Genomic DNA, 20295 nt, shown 5'->3' with positions numbered 1-20295 from the left:
TGTCGCAAGGGTAAAAAAAACATCGAGTGAGTTTTTACGTTTGTCTCGAATGTGGTTCAATTTGAGAAAAAAATGCAGAGTACAATTGCCAACCTCAAAGTAGCCCCCCTTCTCTCCACCGAAGCACAAATGAACTTAATATAATTTGGTCTTTCAAATGTGAGTTGTGAGAGAACTGGCAGATAGAATATCAGCCGAAACCATTCAAGCACAAGAAATCTTGACGCGAGAAAAAAAAGAAAAAATTTGAAAAAAAATTACCACTTGATTTACATAGAACATAAAAAATCGAATTGAACAACAATTTAAACACCGAGGCGAAGCGGAGCTTCGCGTCACTTGCGATACGAAAGAAAAAAGCTGCTACGTCGAAATCGAAAAACAAACTAGTTTTTAAATACAAAAACATACAATCACAAAAGAATGTGAAATAGAGAATTTACCATGCATTAACAAAGCCGAAAATACCTCAGCAGAAACCCTTTAAGCCGAAAAAAGTCAATAAGACTTAAGACTTATAAAAAGTTATTAAGTCCTCCTCACCCTAGCATAGCACTAACTGACCTGTGTGTCCGCTGAGTTCGCGTGAAACTTTGACGTTGCCTTCCCGTGTTCTGAGAGTGTAAATTGAACAGACGTTGTCTAGACCTCCACTCGCTACCAGGTTGCCACTGGGCGCATAAGCACAGGTCATCACCCACGACGATCGAAGAGGAATCGCATGCACCTACCAACACATTACACCAATTCAAGGAACACCATCAACAACAAAAAACAGACATTCGAATTAACGTTTAAACAAAGATTACCTTATTTGTAGTGTAAGTATCCCACACGATTAATTTGCCATCTTGTGATGCACTAACTAGATTTCTGAAAAATCAGGCACTCAACTTTATTCAAATCATATCACCTTCTCAATGCAATTAATTATTTGTCATATCAACTAATAATTTTTCAGCACTTTCACGTTTCCTGTTTTGGTAGATTTGTTTCAGATACGTCAATACCGTATCTCTTGATTTTTCTATCGGAGAATTGAGTATGGGGACACAGAAGTTTTGAATAGAAATTAAAAATTAAATGAGACACCGAACAATTCCAGAATAGTTCGAATGGAACATCTAGTTCTCCAAGACATAACTTATGTCTCAAGGCGACCTGAAACTTAAAAACTTAAGTAGGTTGTTCTTCATGGTAGTTTGCTCTTTTTAACTAACTGTGTCTATCTGAACCTTTTGCAACAAATTATGAAAGGATCTCTTGAAAACTTGAAAAAACCATACTGACTTGGAGTCGGCACTCCAGTGCATGGCGTATATTTTAGCGAGATGTCCCCTCATGGTCCTGCGGGTTCTGACGGTGATTCTTTGCACTGCCGGCACTGATGCCACCACTTCCGCTAAACTAGCATCTGATGCCTGCTTCCTCGCTTCCTATAAACAATTCAAATTTTTGACCAAAGAAATTCAATCATGACCAAAGAAATTCAATCATGAAATGTTTTCAATTATGCACCCAGGTCCCAAAGATGCTCTACATTCAAGAAAATTACCCGTATTTGATTTTTAAGGTTGTCAGCCTCTTGTCTAAGTCGTTCTATGTCAGACATTCTAAATCTCTGAAAAAAATTGAACGTTCTGAAGCATCCAAAGTTTATGATCAGGACACTTGAAAACGCTAAACACATAAAAAATTTGATAAATTAAGATTTGGAATTAATAAAGATTATAAATACAAATTTCTGATACTTCAAAGTTTAAGCTTTAAATTCAAGCCCTCAAAAGGAAGATTATACAGCGAAGCTAAGGCAAACAATCTGTCAGCTCCGAAGAACATCTTCCAATTGTCATTCTTCTCATTATCCCAAACAACAAAACTAGGTGCCCCGAAAATTCCAAATTTATCAACAGCCTCATTAGTTTTTTCCGTTAGCCGCGCTTTTACTTTGGCATAATCTTCTTGACTTTTCATTGTTTCATTGACTTGTTCCAAAGTCTGTCGGGAAACCTTCTCTGAAACCCGTAAAATATTCAAAAAGGAATCCAATCCAGCCTCGATATCAGTTTTACCGTCAGATGTCCAAATATAGTCAAAGAATGCATCTGAGACTGCCATACATGCCTCGAATCCTTCATATTCGTTGACCATCAACAGCATACGTTGCGCATCTATAGTGCTTCGACTACTGAACAGTATTTCACCCATATTATACGGTATTGCAAAATCATTAATACCAAAGAGTGAGCCCATGTATTTCAAGTCCTTTTGCATATACTGCGCTTTTAATTGATGCAAACCAGGTCCACTGTTTTTACTTTTCTGCATTATTCCGCCTAAGAAAATTGGCGATAACTCAATTTTCATGATCTTCTGCCAACTTTTTTGATTTTTCAAAGCTCTAAAGGCGAGAAAAGAGTAAGGCGAAACTACATCGAAATAGAATCTCAGTTTCATTGCCATGAACACTGAAATTTAACCAAATGAATTTTACAGAATTTATTTTTGCCAACGATTGCCATGAGTGCTCCGGCTACTTTTTGAGGCAACAATTATTGGAGACGTTCTTTGAATATAACTAAACATCAAGCCTAATTGTTTGGTAGAACAAACAAATTATGAGCTAACTTGATAAGCCCCATTCTTCAAACTCATGAAAAATGACAAGCCTTTTCAGCTGCAAGTCTACTGAACTTCGAGAAACAAGGGGTACTTGAACCTGATAAATCTGCATCGCCACACTATTTAAAACAAACGGCTAACTTAATTCTATTAGATCCTATTTAGTCTAAACTTCGTCGATATGTATCCATAAATCGATTTGCTATAATTTAGAGTTGAAATCACTTGAAACGGAGAAAGCATTTATGTCGAGAATATCCCTGTGGTAAAAGCGACTTGCTCCAATCTGATTTGGCTGCCTTTCTTTCAAACTTCTGTGAAGTGTTTTAGAAATTTTCTGATTTCCTAATTCAATTAAACATCTACATGAAAATTTTAGATTTTTTCAAAGTATTCGAGGTACTACTCGACCCGAACAGTTTTTTTGACATCTCAAAGGTCTTTGCGGTTATGAGCGACTAATTCATAGTGTTGATGTTTTGATTTGCCGGGTAACTGGAGAGTCTTTTCATACACGTCCTTGCATAGCTGCCATATGCAAACTTTCTAGCTAGAAACTCGTTCGTTCCATATGTTGCGGCAAGAATTCTGTACTTAGGCACAAAGGGCTATGGTTCCAGTGAATTTATGGGTTTTTTAATTGTCATATTTTCATGAGAATTTTAAAATGATAATTCAAACGTTTTCCAAATTTTGTATATCATCAGGATTGTAAGTTTCTTTAGTATTTTTAAAACGATCAAAGATCTGGAAAAATGAGAATGATGTCAAAAACTGCTCTAAGATTCTGTTGACCAATCAAATTTAAACAACTGTAATTACATAATAAATTACGATGCAGATTACTGCATCGGACTTTCAATATATTCGGGTGCAGTTAATCATATTTTCCTCCTTATTTACAACCCCCCCGCTTCGTCGCAGTTTCCGATACCTGCCAAAAGGCTTACTGATTCAATACGTTATTTTAACTCCAAATTGATTAATGGTTCTAGTTCGTACACAATCTTAGGTGACCTAAATCTGCCTGATATCTGTTGGGCATCTTCTGATGGAGGCTGTGATTACTCAAAACTGTTCCTAGAGGTTATTGAGGATCATAGCTTAATGCCCCTTATATATGAACCCACACATCGCTCAGGCAACACTCTTGATATCATTTTAACTTCGCACACAGAATTGTTCACTGCATTTGTAAATGAAGTGCTTTACTCAGACCATTTTCCTTTTTGCTTTTTTTTACCATTCCTGAAGCAGCGCCTACTGTGATTGGGAATTTTATGAAATCCTCTCTATCTAAATCATGTAACATTCGCCCGGAAGATACATATCGACGGATAACAAAACTAAGTCTTAAGACGACTGGCTAGCGTCTAAACAGAGCTTTGCATGTTTTTCACCGTCTCTACCAAGCCAGTACTTTTCGGTGGTCTTTCTTACATCAGGCTGACAAAAACGCTACTGTTCTCCGGCTTCGACCAGAACGCTCAAATTAACTGAATTACATGCAAAATTAGTGAGCTCATGGCTGGGTCTCTGTATCCCCAGACCACGAGGTCACTCCTAAAAACAGGGCTACTACTTATTATATTACTATTGTTTTTGTTCAGTAGATAAAAATCATCATCTCCATCGAAGATGGATCAACCCTTTCCCCCCTACTTCTAGCTCCTCATTCTTGTCAAAACGAATTAAGATCTTAATTAAATTCAAGTCAGGACATGACGGATGCTAAAATTCAATATAAGTTCATAAAAGTCCACGTCCCGAGACCCTTCCGGATTCTTGAATCCGGTGAATCAAGCGTCTTAATATCCAGTTCACAATAACTCGGAAGGCTGGGTTTTACCCTTCACCGTTGCTCGCAACGGCCTTGCAACTATTGTAACAGTACAATAGTTGCAACTCGGAACGTCCTCTGCTGTTCGATAGTTCGTTGTTGTTTTTTTTTAGTCTCGATTTCGTACTGTTCGTAATCGCAGATAAAAGTTGTTCTGTTCCTTTCTGCTATTTTAGCTAAAATGGCCGTCTCTGACGTTTCTCAGAAATATGACGTCATAATTCGAATTTTTAAAAATTAGAATTCCAGAATCTTCCAGCCTTCACCGTTTGGCTAATCGTTCAAATAACGTCCTTATCCGTTCTAAATCGCCAATTCGGAAGGCTTGCTGCTAAAATACCGAATTCTGCAGAGACTGCATTTTGGCCATTCTGGTCGAATGTCACATACTCCCCGGACAGTCCGGTCAATGTCCTCATTGAATCGCGCAATTTTCATAAAATGGTTACAGTGCCATCGAACAGAATTTACAAAATGCACGAAATTACTTTTACCTACGTCACATCGACTCACTGCAGAATATAAATGGCATCATACTACATCACTATAGCCTTCAAATTCTTTCATTAATCTGCACATTGAGGATATGACTTAAGATAAAACATATTTTCTGACTTCCAGTGTCAATATCCCGATTGAAACTTCTTCTCCTAGATTTAAAAGGTGTTGGCTTGCAGGACAGTCCTGCCAACCAACAAGCTAAAATTATCCTACTATGCTCCTTCCCTTCGGAAATCTTGCTTGTTTATTGTCCTGAATATTAAAACTAAGAAACTTTGTGGTTAGAAAGAACAATGCGACAACCTCCCTCCTCAAGAAGTTACTCAAGTTTTTCATGTCACCACAAAGTTATCAGTCTTCCTAAGTGATTAAAAACAATCATGCAGGCTGGAATATTTAAATATACTCTTCCCTCAAGCCTCTCTAAATAAATAATAAGTGAGTGTCTCTAAAGCCACTTCAACTAAAACCAAAATGCAAATTTATAAATGCAACAATTTCCAAACTCAACTTAAATGTTTCAGTTTTCAATTACAACTTGGTTGCTTGGTTTCTCACTTGAGTTTTTCACACACAAAAAACAATTTTGAGTTTTAACTTTTCTTCATCATCCCTTTGTTCTCTTCTTTTTTCGTCGTTTACCACTTCACCCATTGACTCCAGGATGTCTTTTATCGCGGGCCATACTGCGTTTTCTGCTGTTGCAGGATCTCTGAGCCTGCTCAGAAAACCTCTACTGTGTAGATGGTCATTGATGCCAGCAAACACAATCGTTATCGGGTTCATTTCTGTCTGCCTTTGTACCCCTATAGCCAATGACACTGATTGCAATAGGTCTAGGTCAACTGCGGCCAGCATTATGACGTCCGGCCAAAACAAAGACTTAGAGGTGTACACGAACTCTGAATTCGCTACTACCATGATCTTGGCCTTTCTCATTTCTGCTTTGTCGTAGGCGGCGAAGATGCTCTCATCTTTCTTTATTGCTGTCAATCCGCCATATCTCTGGGCATCACCATCTTGGTTCACTTGTTTTGGGTATACTCTCTCCTTCACATGACTAGGTGGTGTCGTCAGTTGCTTGAATATCTTCACGTGTTGTCCAATTGGCGCTCTCGCCGTCAGGAATCTTCCTGGCCTTTCCTCACGATTCCTCTCCTCATGGTTCAATCTGACATCCTGCAACGGTCTTGCATTCACAGGTCCCATTGTGTTATTGGAGGGCAGTCCTTCCAAGTCAGCAAATCTTAAGGCTGTCGTGGAGCTGAAATTTATGCTAGCGGCTATCAACCAGTCTACGCCGGTTATTGAGTATAATCTGCTGACGGATAGCGTCGCTCCATTTAGCATCCTCCTTGCATCTTCGATGAAGCTTACTTTCTGCAGGTCCAGCTTCATCAGTTCTTCTTTGTATATGTGCCAGGGAGACGGCATGGGTCTAGACCATAACAATGAGCCTCTGTTCGGTCTCTCTTCTCGACTGCTACTCGTTGTCTCCGATCTAGTGTCTGATCTGGACGTGCCTGCTACTCCTTCGTTTGGTTGGTTGACGGGTCCTATCCTTCTCCTAGGATGAATTGTCCTCCTCGTCGGTGCTTCTCCCAACCGATCCTGCACGTCAGTTCTTCGACCTGATTCGCTGGAGCTTTGTTGCCGGTAATTTATTGCGGCTGGGACTGTACCCAAACGCGTTTCCAGGTTAGGAGGCACAAAGGTAGTGATCACCGTATCATTCACCGTTCCCTCTTCCTTCAGTACTCCTGTGTCAGAGAGTTCTGCTTCTAACTCGTCCAACCGTTCTTGGAAGACTCGATTCAACCAAGCTTGTCCCTCGATTGTGTCAAAGTGGATGCCATCCGAAGTCAGTCTGGCTTGCTCCATGGCTCTCAATTCGTGTTCAACGTCCATAAGGATCATTCTTCCGGCATTTCGATTTGCTAGGTTTCTTATGATGTTGTTCCATCTCATGACTCCCTCGTTGTGCCTTCTTCCTGATGCTGTCAGGTTTCTTGCGTTCATTGGCACCGTGCAAACGGTCAGTACCGCGCAACTGAACTTCTGCCAGAGAGTGGTGAACAAACACACCATTATTGATTCCCACTGTGCTTCCTGCTCGTCTGATCCTCTGGAGATATCATTCGTCCCAACTAATATCATCACACTGGGTATCCTCCCGGGATTCATCAGCTCCACCATCCGGTATAATTGGGCAATTGTCGCGCCTCCAAAGGCCATCACCGTGGTGACCCATGAGGTCCTCAAATTCGTTAGCACTCGGACTAAGCTGTCTCCCAATATCAGGTGAGATGTCCCGAGTGGTGGTTGCTGCAGGTTCACAGCCGGGCTCCAGGTAGCTCGATTGAAGCAGGCTCTCGGATCTGTCTCCGGAACTCCCGTGAAATTATACTTTAATTGATTATTCTTCTGCACGTCCATTACACGAGACACTTTCTTCGCTGGCATCTTCCTTACTTTTCTCTCTGTGATCTTCGAACTCCCCCTGAGTGGCGTCACGTCACTTATCCCTTGTCTGATTATTGTCTGGGAGAGTTGTACTCTGCCCGTATCGTCAATCGTTCCATAGGGTGCCGTCACCCCGGAACCTGGTGCATTCTTGTTAGTGACCAATCGTCCAGCGGTCTCTATCAATTTTCTCACTGTCTGTTCTACGACGGGATCACCCAAGGTGTCACTAGGATCCGGGATTGTTACTCGGTTCGTCTCTGCTGGAAGCCGTGTCTCCGTTGTTTGACTCATTTCTCGAGGTGTCAAGAGCTCCATCGGGGACTGCCCACGAGGAATATCCCTTGCAGGTATCACTTTCTCAATGGACGTCGTCAACGCCACCTGCTCCGATCGCTCTTTGTATTCCTGCCTTAAGCGTTCGATCTCTTGACCCTGCTTTTTGTTGCAGTCTTCAAACAACTTTCTCCACATGTCCCGGTCTTCCTCCATCGCCAGCATGGTCTTCGTCATATCGTTTAACTCCTTCTTCGTACTTCTCAACTGATCGTTCATCTCGTCCAGATCTTGTATGGTTTGGTTCGTCTGAACCTTCTGTGTTACTTTCGCCCCTTTTGGTGGCACAGCTACTCTCAGTGGTGAACCAGACGAGGTCGCCTCGCTGTTCATCTCCTGATGCATTCTCGTCAGCCCAGGTTTGGGCTTGGAGGGCATTGGCATCTCACCTGGTTGGTAAGTCCTAGAACTTCCCAACCCAGGCTCATTCGCCAAGTCACTCCCTGAGAGAGCCCCGTTTCTCCACCTCATCACTCTCATGTTCGGGCGGTCTAGTACTCCTCTTTCTCCATATGCTGCCATCAACAGGACTTCCGTGGGGCGGTCCCCACGGTTGTCGTGCCCCAAGATGTTAATCAGGGCGGTCAGCAACATGACCACCTCTGGGTCCTCCAGAGCGAAGTCTCGTTCGATCAGCCGACGATAGATCGCATCTACCATCGGTCCTACATATGCCTCTGCCAGGTCCATCAATTCATCCAGGTTGAAATTGTCCATACTGTTCTTTCCAAGTTTGATTTGATTTCGATTTCAAGTTTTGACTCAAGTGAGCAATTAAATGATCAATCAGGATCTAGAAAAGAAATCACGAATGTCACACTTGTCAATTTCACCCTAACTTACATCGTTAAAATTTTCTTAAAGACAGTTCAGATAAAAAGATATTTATCCTAAAATTTATTAAAATCAATTGGTTTCTAAAATTTTGGAATTCGACCTAAGATTGGACAGTCCAAACTTTGGATCTATTCCCAAGATCGTCATTTAGTTGTTCATGGTCACTAACCCCTACTTACCCATGATCTTAATAACCTAACACATAACATAACATAACATAACATAACATGACACACATATCACATATTACATGTAACTCGGTCTTTGGCCTAACACCCTCTCGCTCATCACTCAGCCTATACTTAAGTAATATTTCTTATGTAGATACACTTGTATGTTCGTATCAGAGAATATCACGTGTACAAGCGCGTATAATTCCCGAGGATGCAGTCTTCCTCTATTTGGATCCTACACTGGAAGCGAAAGCTCCTTCACGTCCATTTCCACAAGGAAGTCCCTCAGCCTCGTCAAAGACAAGACTAGATTTTCTGGGTCCACGTGCTGCTTCTCTGTCGCCCTCGTTACCAAGAAGCATAAGTACTTTCCCGGTATCTGCGACACCGCCGGGGGTAAGGCTGCTACGCCCCCTATCCCTGGTCTTTGCTTCCAAAGGAATTCCACGTTTTTATATTCCCTCTTAAAATCTGCCGCTAGCGCCGTCCTAAAACTCATGTCTGCGGTGATAGCTACCGCACATGTTCTGTTTGTGAGTATGAAATCACTGTCTGTTAGTATTATGTTACTAGAATATTCATTTGGTAAATTAAAATATGACTCAACTACCCTGCCTATGTCAGGTTTCTTAGGTTCTTCACCTGTTTCTGCTTCTAAGTTTCCTGTTTCTCTTGCTATTCTCAATTTTTTTATTATCAAGTTTTCAGTGTGGGTAAGTCCTACCCCCACTCCCCGGACAAAAATATCCATCGGCGTCCCCGTCGATCGCATACCGGGTATTAAGTCAAGATTAGAAGCTGGAATGAGAAGTTGTCCTTCCTGGGCAGCCCAGGAAGGATCATCTCGTTCGGTCTTAATGTATTTCGCGCTTTCGCGATCTACGTCTTGAATCGTAACGCTGGTCTTATCAGGGTCTGATGTCATTTCGTTCAGCCACTCTAAGACACGCAGGTTCGTCAGGTCTTGTTCATTTGACTGCTGTTGCTCATCGTCGAACTCCACCTCGGGTTTCGACCAGTCGTCAACCCACTCATCGTTGTGATCATCGACTATGCCAATGTCCTGTGACACTGTTATTTCCTCTAAACCCACTACTTCCTCCACTATTTTCTTTAGATCTATCCTATCCACTACAAAGTCGTCACCGTAAGGATTGTATTTCTTTCTTAGTCTCGTCCCGTCTTTCTGACGAGTCTGCATCGTGAACGGAAGATCTGGTTCCATGTTCTTGGGAACCTCTGTCTGTTCGGAATCCTGCCAATCTTCCTCTGCGTAGGGCAAGGTTTCATCGTCCGCTTCGATCTGTTCGTTTGGATCCAGGTCCAATGGTGTATCCGTACCTTCCTCTACGACTTCGTTTCCATCGTTCTTCTCCCTGGTGCCTTTTTCATTGACCTCACAAGCAGGATCCATCATTAGATAATCCCCTTCTTCCATGTCTGCAGGTATACACCAGTCTTCTGTCGATGGATTGTGTGGCTTGATGTTCTCGTAGTGGGCGGCTCGGCCAGTACTCAGTCTATAAAAGCGTCCCTCTTGGTGCACCTCTGTAATCATGAAGGGTCCCCTCCACTTCTTCAGAAGCTTTTTTGTCCCTTTCGGTGGTATAACGTTCTGAAATACCCATACGTAGTCTCCCACCGAGTAAGCCTTTGCACCAGCTGCTTTCTTGTCGAATCTTTTCCTCTGCCTTGCCTGTGCCTGCTGAGTGTTTCGTCTACACAAGTCGTTCAACTCCTGTTGGCGTCTGATCACATCCCTCACGTAGACCTGTGGGGATGTTTTCTTTCCCTCATTCTCTGGGTAGAAGAATGTCAAGGGTAAAGATTTCTCGTGTCCCGTCAGCATCATGTGTGGACTGACTCCAGTGGTGGAGTGTTGCGTGCTATTATAAGCTCCCATCACCTGTGGAAGGTATCTGTCCCAATCGGTCATATACCTGGAACAGTATACTCTCAGCATCGATACTAACGTCCTATTCTGTCTTTCCACTAAGCCATTCGTCTGAGGGTGGTATGTCGTGGAGTGAGCCTGAGCGACCTGTGACCGTCTCATAAGCTCTTTCGTAAGCTCGCCTACGAAAGCCGTTCCATTGTCCGATTGAAACGTCATTGGACATCCGTGTCTTGCTATCCACGTATTGATCAGGTGGTCGCATGTCTCTTCCGCCGAGGCAGTTATGCAGGGCACGGCCTCTGCGTACTTCGTGAAGTGATCTATCATGACCAAGACTTGGTTATAACCGCTGTCTGTCATGCATATCTTCTGGTGATCTATCTGCACGACCTCGTTGAATTCAGACGACTCAATCGATTGTAGAGGAAATCGCAACTTCCTAGGATCCTTGACCTGTTGGCATGACAGACATGCTGTCACCCATTTCTCGCATGCCTTTTTCATCCCAGGCCACTCAAAGCGCTTCAGGATCCTCTGATACACTTTGTCGATCCCTTGATGGCCCATCTGATCATGCGACCTGAATAATAGTTCTGTCTGATAGAGTTGCGGCAACACTATCGCGTTATATTTGTATAAGACCTTGTCTTCTTCTCTTCTCCTGCAAGCCACGATCCCGTCCTTGTTCAGATATAATCTCCCCTCCTTCTGCATGAAGTATTGTCTCAGGATCCTATAGCTGTCTTCTTCCAGGCCACCTTTGTCAGGTGCACCGTTTTCTATCCACCTTTTTAGGTTGCTTGTCATGCGATCATTTCTCTGCGCCCTTAGAAGGTCCGAGAGTCTGTATCTCGCCTTCAAGTACGTCTTCATGACTCTCATCTGACTGTTCAGCTCGTTGGGCTGATGTGTGTCTTCTTCCATCTTAACGCACCAAATCTTCGCCAACGGTTGTGTTTCTTGTTGAAACGGCTGAAGATCTTTCTGCGGCAACAGGCTTATCGAACGTTTCGATACCGCTATCGTTTCTAAGTCATCCGCTGCGTTGTCAAAGACTCTTTCGCTTGATATTAGGTAGCGATCACTGTCAGGATCCTGGTACACCTCTCTGTCCAGGTTTCTCGCCCGAGTTTCCACTAGTAGCGTGTGTATCGCCAGTTCTGACAGTTCTGATCCCGAGGTCGAATCCCTGTCTGAATAGGTGTTCATTCTCGAGCTTTCTGTCTTATCATCCGTCGAAGGTGTTGTGCTGGAGACTGCACGCTCCTCCAGATCATGTCCGTATTTCCTTCGCATCCATCTGAACTCCCCGGACAAAACTTTGTTCTCTAGGTCCTGTTTCTCATCAGGAATTTTCTCGTCTATCTCGGACTCCCCGGACAAATTCACTTGTCCCGGGTGTTGATCTTGTGATTGCTGGTTTTTCTCCTCATCCTTCTCCCCGGACAAATAGTCTTGCAGCAGATTTTGTTCTACCTCTTCACCCTCTTTTTCCCGGTCTACAAAGGTGACGGTTTTCTTTCGCTTGTTGCTCCCCTGTTCTTTCCGTCCGTAAGAAGTACTGGTTAAAATCTCTTGGGATATTGAGGATACTAGTTGCTGAACTATTGTCCTACAATCCCTCTTGTTCTCTTCGTGCTGTTGTCTGGACGGCATGATCTTCACTTTCTTACTGACTGTTAGCGATGCCACTGCTGCTGTCCACTCGGGGTCATCTCTGGTCACTTCTCTTTCTAACAACCCACCCAGCATCCGCATTACTTGTGGTGTGACTTGCACCGTTTTATCCAATAATGAGAGGCTGTTTATATTCATGCGAGAGAGTTCTTGCTGGACCAGGTTCGAGCGCAGCAACAAATCTAAGGGGACTGGATCCTCCTTGGACAGGATCTTTATCTCAGCTGCTTTCTCTACAGGTAACTCAGGATGCCCTGGAATTGGATGTCCAGACTTATCCAACCATCTCGTTAAGGGAAGCGCTTCATAAGTTTCTTTGTCCAGAAACGAAAATCCCTCCTTTACTTCCGCCTGATTGGCCTGCTTCTGCTCCAATCTTTCATAGAACTCAGTTTTCTTGCTGAGACTGTCAGCATTCTGATGTTTATCACGCATCCTATGTTCGATTATCATATGGTAGCCATCCAATCTGACTATCCATCTACCAATATAACTCTGATCCATCGAGTAGGTCTTCAACCAGGATAACGCTCTGTTGTCCACGCGTAACTTGAAGGGAGCGCTCCCCAAGTATGCACGGTACTTTTCCACGAAGGTGACTACTGCAAACATTTCTGCTTTCGGTGCGCCATATTTCATCTCTGTGTCACTCAAGACCTTGCTGCCGTATGCAATGGGACGGAGGACTGTTCTTCCGTTCCATTCTTGCTCTTGATGCAATATTCCTGAGATGGCCACCACCGATGCGTCTGTGTCGAGAACATACATGCCCTTTTCTGTAGGCATGCCCAGCACTGGCGCTTCGCACAGTTCCCGCTTTATGTTCTCGAAAGCAACTTGTGCCTCATCGTTCCATTCGAACTTCTTCCCTTTGTTGCGCATCAGCTTCTGCATCGGATACACCTTGTCCGCATATCCTTTAATGAATTCACGGTAGTAATTGGCAAACCCTAGGAAGCTCATGAGCTGTGTGTCCGTTCTAGGAGCTTTCCATGTCAGCACAGCCTCTACTGCTTCTGGATCTGGCCTCACACCATGCCGGTCCACCATTCTTCCCAGGTACTTGATCGAATCCCTAAGGATTTCACATTTCGATGGTTTGCATTTCAAGCCTGCTCTTTTCATACATCCGAAGACCTCATCGAGTCGATCAATGTAATCCTCCAGGGTTGGTGTCGCTATGACTACGTCATCCACGTAGCACATCAAGAGATTCCCGTACTTTTTGGTCACTCCTGTCAAAGCCTGAGCCATCAGCCTTTGAAAGGTTGCTGTTGCATTGCACAAGCCGAAGGGCATCCTCTTCCACTGGTACAACCCCAATTCGCACGCGAATCCTGTTTTCTCCCTGTCCTTCTTTCGCAGAGGAACCTGCCAGAAGGCAGAACCCAAGTCCAATGTGGTGAAGAACTTTGCATCACCAAGTTTGGATAGGCTCTCGTCTATTCGCGGTATCGGGTACGCGTCTTTAATCGTTACCGCGTTCAAGTAACGAAAGTCGCAACAAAATCTAAGCTGCCCCCCTTTCTTTTTCGCCATTACTACTCCGCAAGCCCATGGTGATTTCGAGGGTTCTATCATGTCGTATTCAAGCAACATTTCTATTTCCGCTCGGCACGCTTCCGATTTATGTGGCGTCATTCGCCTTGCGCCTTCCCTATGGGGAACGGCGCCCTCTTCTAGTTCGATTTCGTGTTCGACGAAATTACAACAACCGATATCCGCCTTATGTTTTGAAAATACCTCGGCGTTCCGATTTAGGAGGTCCCGCAATTTTTCAAAATCTCCCTCACCTATTTTTCCTTTTAAATGTTCTCTTTCTGGCAAAACCGGTTTGTCAGAATCTAGTTCATATGACGAGGGGCGTTCCGGAAAATTCGAGCAGCTTGATAAGCCGTCGTCCGTTTCGGATTTCATTGAAAACAATTTACGAATAGATTTTAATTCATTAATTCTCTTTAAGATTTTATCTTTATTTGCATGATAAGGACAGTCTTTCACACTATATTTCTTCAAGTTTTGTGTCTCTTCATAGTCGGTCCTCATCGGCAATGCGTAACCAAGCTTCTTTCCACGCTGGATTGAAACCGTGGTGTCCAGTGTGTTCAACAACACACTGACACACAGTCCGTTTCGCGTTACCGAGAAGCTCCGGCCTAAAATCACCGAACTCTGACTATTTGGATTCGGTACTAAGCAAACCTGTTTGCTATCACTTAACGAATTTAAATTTCTCATTCTAAAAATCGCTACTACAGCTTGTCCTGGTTGTAACTTTACTTTTCTATCCAAAAAAACTGGTACCTTATTTTCATCTGTTATTATCCTATTAATGGGTCTCTTAACATACTTTCGGTCCGGGTTTCTAATCCGTATTAGACCGTTGTTTAAGTCAATCATCACGTCAAAGTTCCTGACAAAATCTCTGCCCAAGATGAATTGGTCGGCGTCGTCCAGATTCTCTACCACCAGGAAGCTCATCCAAAGGTTCCGTCCTCCCATGTGAAGGACCGTCACCGGTGTTCTTCCGGCTACGTAGATAGCTCCTCGATTTGCAGCGGCTAGTCGGAGATTCGTAGGAATCAAATCTTCCCGCGTGAAGCCCATTCTCTCCCAGGTTTTTATCGGCATCACACTCACCACCGCGCCTGTGTCCAGAAGCCCTGTGACTCCGATTTTTGTTCCGTTGGTGTCAAGCAGGTGTGCTATCACATCTGCTTCATATCCAATATGTACCGCGTCTTGTTCCATCATGGCGTCATGGCCTATCCTGCGGACTTTGAGTTCCTCTTCACCCAAATAGATCTGCCCCATTTGATCATCATCTGTTGTTATGTAAGTCCTGGTGTAGATGCTGATTCCATCCACGTTCAGCATTATTTGATACGGCCCATAGACCTCCAAGTAGCGTCCATGAAGTTTCTTCATGCGAGGGCCACCCGTCGTTAGTAGTGCTCGCACAGCTCTCGACTCAGTGCGTGGCTCCACCTGCCTCAGATAATCTGCATATGTGTCCAAATGCATTAAAGTGAACTCTGATGGTTCACTCAAATTTCTTATTACCTGGTGTCCAGCCACTGAGATTATCGACTGTATCTTCTTTCCTTGCGGCGCCATGCCGAACCTCTTACCGGAGATCACTTTAAGTTTCATATCTAAACTGCTTGGTGTTTTCGTCTCCTCGAACTCCGTTGCTTCGAAGGTATTCAGTTGCTCCTGAAGCTTTTCATTTTCCAGTTCAAGTTTCACTTTTTGTTCGATCTCTTTCGTCACCAGTTCCTGTTGTACTCTATTTAGAGCATCCTTTGCGGCTGCCTTGTAATCGATCTTGAAGTCATCGGCCGCAGTTGCTGGTTCCGGTTCACATGCTTCTCCTGTTACCGCTTGCATTTTCTTTGCCGCCAGCTCTTGAGGTTTGTCCTTCCTGCGTGCCTCTGCTTCGTTTAAAAGTCGAGCCTTGCTTGCTTTCACTCCTGATAAAGCTTCTTCATGCCTTGGATGCTTGATGTCTGCCACTGCATCCCAGAATTGTGGACAGTCTGATTTAAAATGACCGTCCAAGTTGCAAAAGAAACACCTCGGGCCGAATTTCGCAATTACTCCTCTCATGAAATCCTCATGTTCCAACTCTGACGCATCTTCGTCCTCGAGGCTAAAGCCTATTGCTTTCATGCCTTGTTTATAAGCTGGGCATGCTGACACATGATGGTCTGTTGAACTACAATTAGCACAAGAGCGTCTCTTGTCCATATCGTCCCTCGGTTTGTACCAATTGTTCCCTTGGTTCGCTGGTCCGTTGTTAAAATTGCCATAATTGTTCTTGTAATATCCAGATCTCGAAGGAGGTTTCAGCAATAGATACTCTTTCGATTTGAGCCTCAACTCCTCCGGTGTTGGCGCATTAGTTGATAGTGGTGTGTAATGCGTTGCTAGCATCGTACGAAGTTCATCATTTTTCACACCATCGATGAATTTTGAGGCTACGGCCAGGTTCATCCTTCGGTTTGACTCATCCGGTTGGCTGCGTCTTCTCAGCATTTCCAAATCATCGAGAAACTTGTCTATTGTTTCATCTTCTCGTTGCCTCCGTTTCTCGAAGCGCATCATCGCCTGGTGCCCCTGCACCCCTGATCCGAAACGGTTTAATAAGATTTCGAAGATTTTCTCAGCAGTGTCACGTTGATACTGTTTCTTGGCCATGACACAGTTCAGGGCTGTCCCTTCTAAGTTGCTGGTGAGCGCGCTGCATTCCTGTCTCTCAGACAAGTCTTCTTCCTCGAAATGCAGCTTCATTACCTCTATCCAGGTATCAATACAGCCATCAGATTCGTCTTTGTAGCATCTTGGTTTCTTAAAGACTCTTCTGGACTTTTCACTGCGTTCATTGGTTCTAGATAACCGCGTCAGGAATGTCTCCAAAGACCTGTTCAGGGGTTCAAATGCTGTGGCCATTGCCGTAGCATCCCTTGAGTGTCCCGCCTGAGTGTTCTCACACCTTGTCGAAGGCTCTGTGTGCGGTACATCCCTACAATCCGAATCACCATGAGCGTTTCCCGCTTGGCCCATGTGACTCCTCCTCGGGCTTGTATGCCCCATGTTGCCAGAATCGCTTCTCCCGGTCGCATGTGTGCTTTGCGTTGGTCGTTCGTTCGAGGTTTGTCTGTTCCCCGTTGAACTTGCTCTACTGTTCGGGCCCCATGCTGTTTTACCCCTTGTGGCATAGCCTGATGAACTGCCCCTGCCTCTAGTGGATCCATACGTCTTCCTCCTTTGATGTTCATTGAAGTTCACCCTCGGTTCCCTGCTGGGACCTCCCGAGTTCGGCTCTCCTTCTTTTGGTCCACTCTTGCTGCTTAGTAGCCCGTCCAACCTATCCATGATAGCCTGAGTTCGCCTCTCCATCATCGCATCTATCTTTGTGTCAAGAGACCCAAGAGACTGCTCTTGTTGAATTCTTAACTTCTCCATGTCGGCTCTTAAGCGTAACTCCCTCTGTTCCGCTTCTCTTGTCATTCGCGACAAGTTCCTCGTCATATGTTCGTCCGTTCTTTCTTTCAAGCGTTTTTCGCTTCTGCCAACTTCTTGTCTGTTGCGGTTTATTTCTTCCCGCAGACTTTCTCTTTCAATGTGAACTGCTCTTTCTAGTTCACTCATCCTTATCGACATCTGTTCATTTTGTTCTCCTAAACTGCCCACTATGTTGTTTAAGGCTTCCTCTAGTGCTGCCCCGTTATCCATGAGTGGCGTCACTAGTGGTGGTGTAACTCTGTCGGTCCCAGGTAGCTTCGTGCTGGTCGAGATCCGGGCCTTGACTCTCTGTCTTGACGTCTTTTCATTATCTATTTCAGGATCCGCTAACGCGTTGCCAAGCCCTCTGGTTCTACTCTCTTCAGGTTGTGGCTCCGAACTTGTCCTAATCGCGAAGTCCTTCGACTGGCCCGGTGTGTTTGCCTCTTTGCTTATCGTTGTCACTACACCAAATTTATCCATGGTTCCAGTCTCTCTTCCGACGTGTGCCTCACTCTCCTGGATCGAACTATTGAGACTGACTTGAGATCCAAAGTCCCCTTGCTCCTCTTCATCCTCTTCCTCCTGGGACTCCCCATCGTTTCCTGCTCCTCCTCCCATGCTGAATGGAAAGATGTTTCCGAAGGTGTTCTTCATTCTTTCTGAGAACGATGATGAGGTTGTTTGTTTTCCAGTTCCGCTTGCCATCATAGTGTTGTCTGTCGGAGATCTTCTAGTTGCCGTTACTTCAGTTGAGATGTCGGACAGTTCCGACATCTCCTCTCGATCCAACGTCCCGGTGGAAGTGGCAAAATCATGGCCTTGTTCTACCGGAGTAGACTCACTCGCCAGCCTTCTGCCTCTCCCTTCCAGTCCATTTACTCCCTGGTTGTCGTTCATGGTATGGTCCGTATTGACCTCCACTTCTAACAGTTCTCTTAGCTCTTCTGAGGTCTTCTGACTTCTCGTTTCAACCATTCTGCCTGAAACCGTCCCCCTTTTGTCAGACCGGGATCGCTTGATCCAATCCACAAAAGGATCGGTCATCGTTTTTCTTTGCTTTTCAGGTATGAATTTCCTAGAGCTATTACCTCGTTTTGGTATCCTCGACTTGTCTAAACTCATTCTTTATTTGTCACTTTCCTATGCCTACTCTTGACTCAATTGCTAGAGACCTTATAGTTTGATTAACAATAATAATGACACAACACAATAAATTTCACCAGATTCTATTAAATAGTGACCACGAATCCCTGTATGTTGTAAGGGTACAGTTTGTATAAAATTTATTCACAATAGCCGATTATCGGTCCAAAGATCTGGAAACTAGCACAATATGATGTTATCAGTCAATTTAAAAGATAGTGTAGTCACTACCCAATCAAGCACAGTTTAGGTTGATTTAAAATCAAAAACAACAACAAAAAAATATATATATATATTGACACAATATGAATGTATATAAAAAAAACGTATGTGTCTTGTACTCTTAGTCGGTCGCAGTACAATAGTCGAACCTGTCTTTTAAAGAAAAAGCTTTCCCTGCTTGGTGCTGCACCAAACAGACAAAACTTTGAAGGCAGTTATTTTCTCAAGTGGGCGTCTATTGCACCCACCGAGTACTGTGTTACCTATCTGCCTTCGGACTGCCCGAGCACTAAAATCCTCAGGGCAGTCACTTTTCCCAAAAACGTATTATGTTTCAATCCACACCAATGAGTCACGCTCTTTTTAATTTAAACTTAGTGTCGCGAATATCCGAGTTCGGACCTGTTTTGTATTAGTCTGGTTCTTTTTGAGAGGCAAGTTACCAGTGCAGTCACTGATACCTAGCCTGTGTATTACTAACCTAATACCTCTCGCTTTTTAGTCTTTCTTTCGTTTACCTAAGTCCTTAATAAAATAATACCCCTCCGGATTGGCACAAATAGGACCCTTCCGGACTGTCAGAATATAGACCCCTCCGGATTGGGACCCCTCCGAGTTAGTTAATAGTAGACCCCTCCGGATTTGGAGCCCTTAGCTCTGTCAAAGTAGCTTTTTGTAGTTTTCTTAATTTCAGCTTATACCCCTCCGGATACGTTCTGCGTTGCTATTATGCTGTTTGAATTAACTGGGAAGGGTATAGGGTCCTTTCCTAGACCCCTCCGGATTGAAGTTAAGGCACTTATTTGACAATTCACACTAACGGTGAAGGGTCTTATCACTTGCCTAATTTCGACTCTATTATGGTTGTCTTGTGCCTTCAGCCCTCCCTTTTTGTCTAGAACTGTCTTAAGTTACTTAGTTCAATCGCTATCAACTTTTGGTAGGGGTATAAGGGTTTTTTTTTAGAAAAATTTATAAAACGTGAAGGGTGTACCCCTCCGGATTTGTGTAATTTGCTAAAAACAATCTCAAAAAATTTTCTCGCTCGCTTTTCCGAAAAATTTCTGATCCTATTAGTAAGCTCAGCTAATTTCTGATCTATTGGTACCAAGATCAACTCGATATGATCAGTAGTTCCAAAGTTATTAACCAAAACGTCTTTTTTCCGAACTCAAAAAATTTTCTCTCTTATAGGTTCCGCCTAACTTTTTCCGCAAATCTGGTCCTTTCGACCTAAAAATTATTGATCCGAGCTCAGAAGGCCTATACTCTTCTAGTTCAATGCAAAAGACCCGATCTAAAACGCTATTGTAGAAAAATTTTGCGAAAAACTATGCTACCTGGACCCCTCCGGATTGATGAATCCACCAAATCAAACACGTTATGTTCGATTTCTCTGCAACCCGGAAGGCTTTCGGGTAGCGGATTTTAAGACTTGTAGATTCACTAGTGGACGTTGTCCGAACAACTATTTTTACTGTCCTACCTCAAAAATTTCAAAAAATTTTCTAAATTTTTAGTGTTTCTTACTATCAAAAATTGGGAAAATTTGGTTTTTGGTACCAAACTAGTTC

At 43.8% G+C, this 20295-nt stretch overlaps 1 protein-coding gene across 3 annotated transcripts in view; it reads right to left on the bottom strand.

Moving 5' to 3' along the window:
• Positions 1 to 20295, bottom strand: part of LOC134845494 (guanine nucleotide-binding protein subunit beta-1-like) — a 492858-nt gene that overhangs the window by 6261 nt on the left and 466302 nt on the right. For all 3 annotated transcript variants that reach the window (XM_063862391.1, XM_063862394.1, XM_063862393.1), the window contains exons 2-5: positions 1556 to 1623; positions 1291 to 1436; positions 810 to 873; positions 565 to 727 (exon numbers count right to left, since the gene is read on the bottom strand). In XM_063862391.1, the coding sequence (XP_063718461.1) occupies positions 565 to 727; positions 810 to 873; positions 1291 to 1436; positions 1556 to 1612 (430 nt within the window). In that variant the 5' untranslated portion in view covers positions 1613 to 1623. The remainder of the gene's footprint in view (positions 1 to 564; positions 728 to 809; positions 874 to 1290; positions 1437 to 1555; positions 1624 to 20295) is intronic.

Source organism: Symsagittifera roscoffensis, chromosome 5 (assembly GCF_963678635.1).
Source record: "Symsagittifera roscoffensis chromosome 5, txSymRosc1.1, whole genome shotgun sequence".
NCBI classification, from domain to species: domain Eukaryota; kingdom Metazoa; phylum Xenacoelomorpha; order Acoela; family Convolutidae; genus Symsagittifera; species Symsagittifera roscoffensis.
The sequence above is the reverse complement of the archived record's forward strand: the minus strand, read 5'-3'. Positions and strand labels throughout refer to the sequence as shown.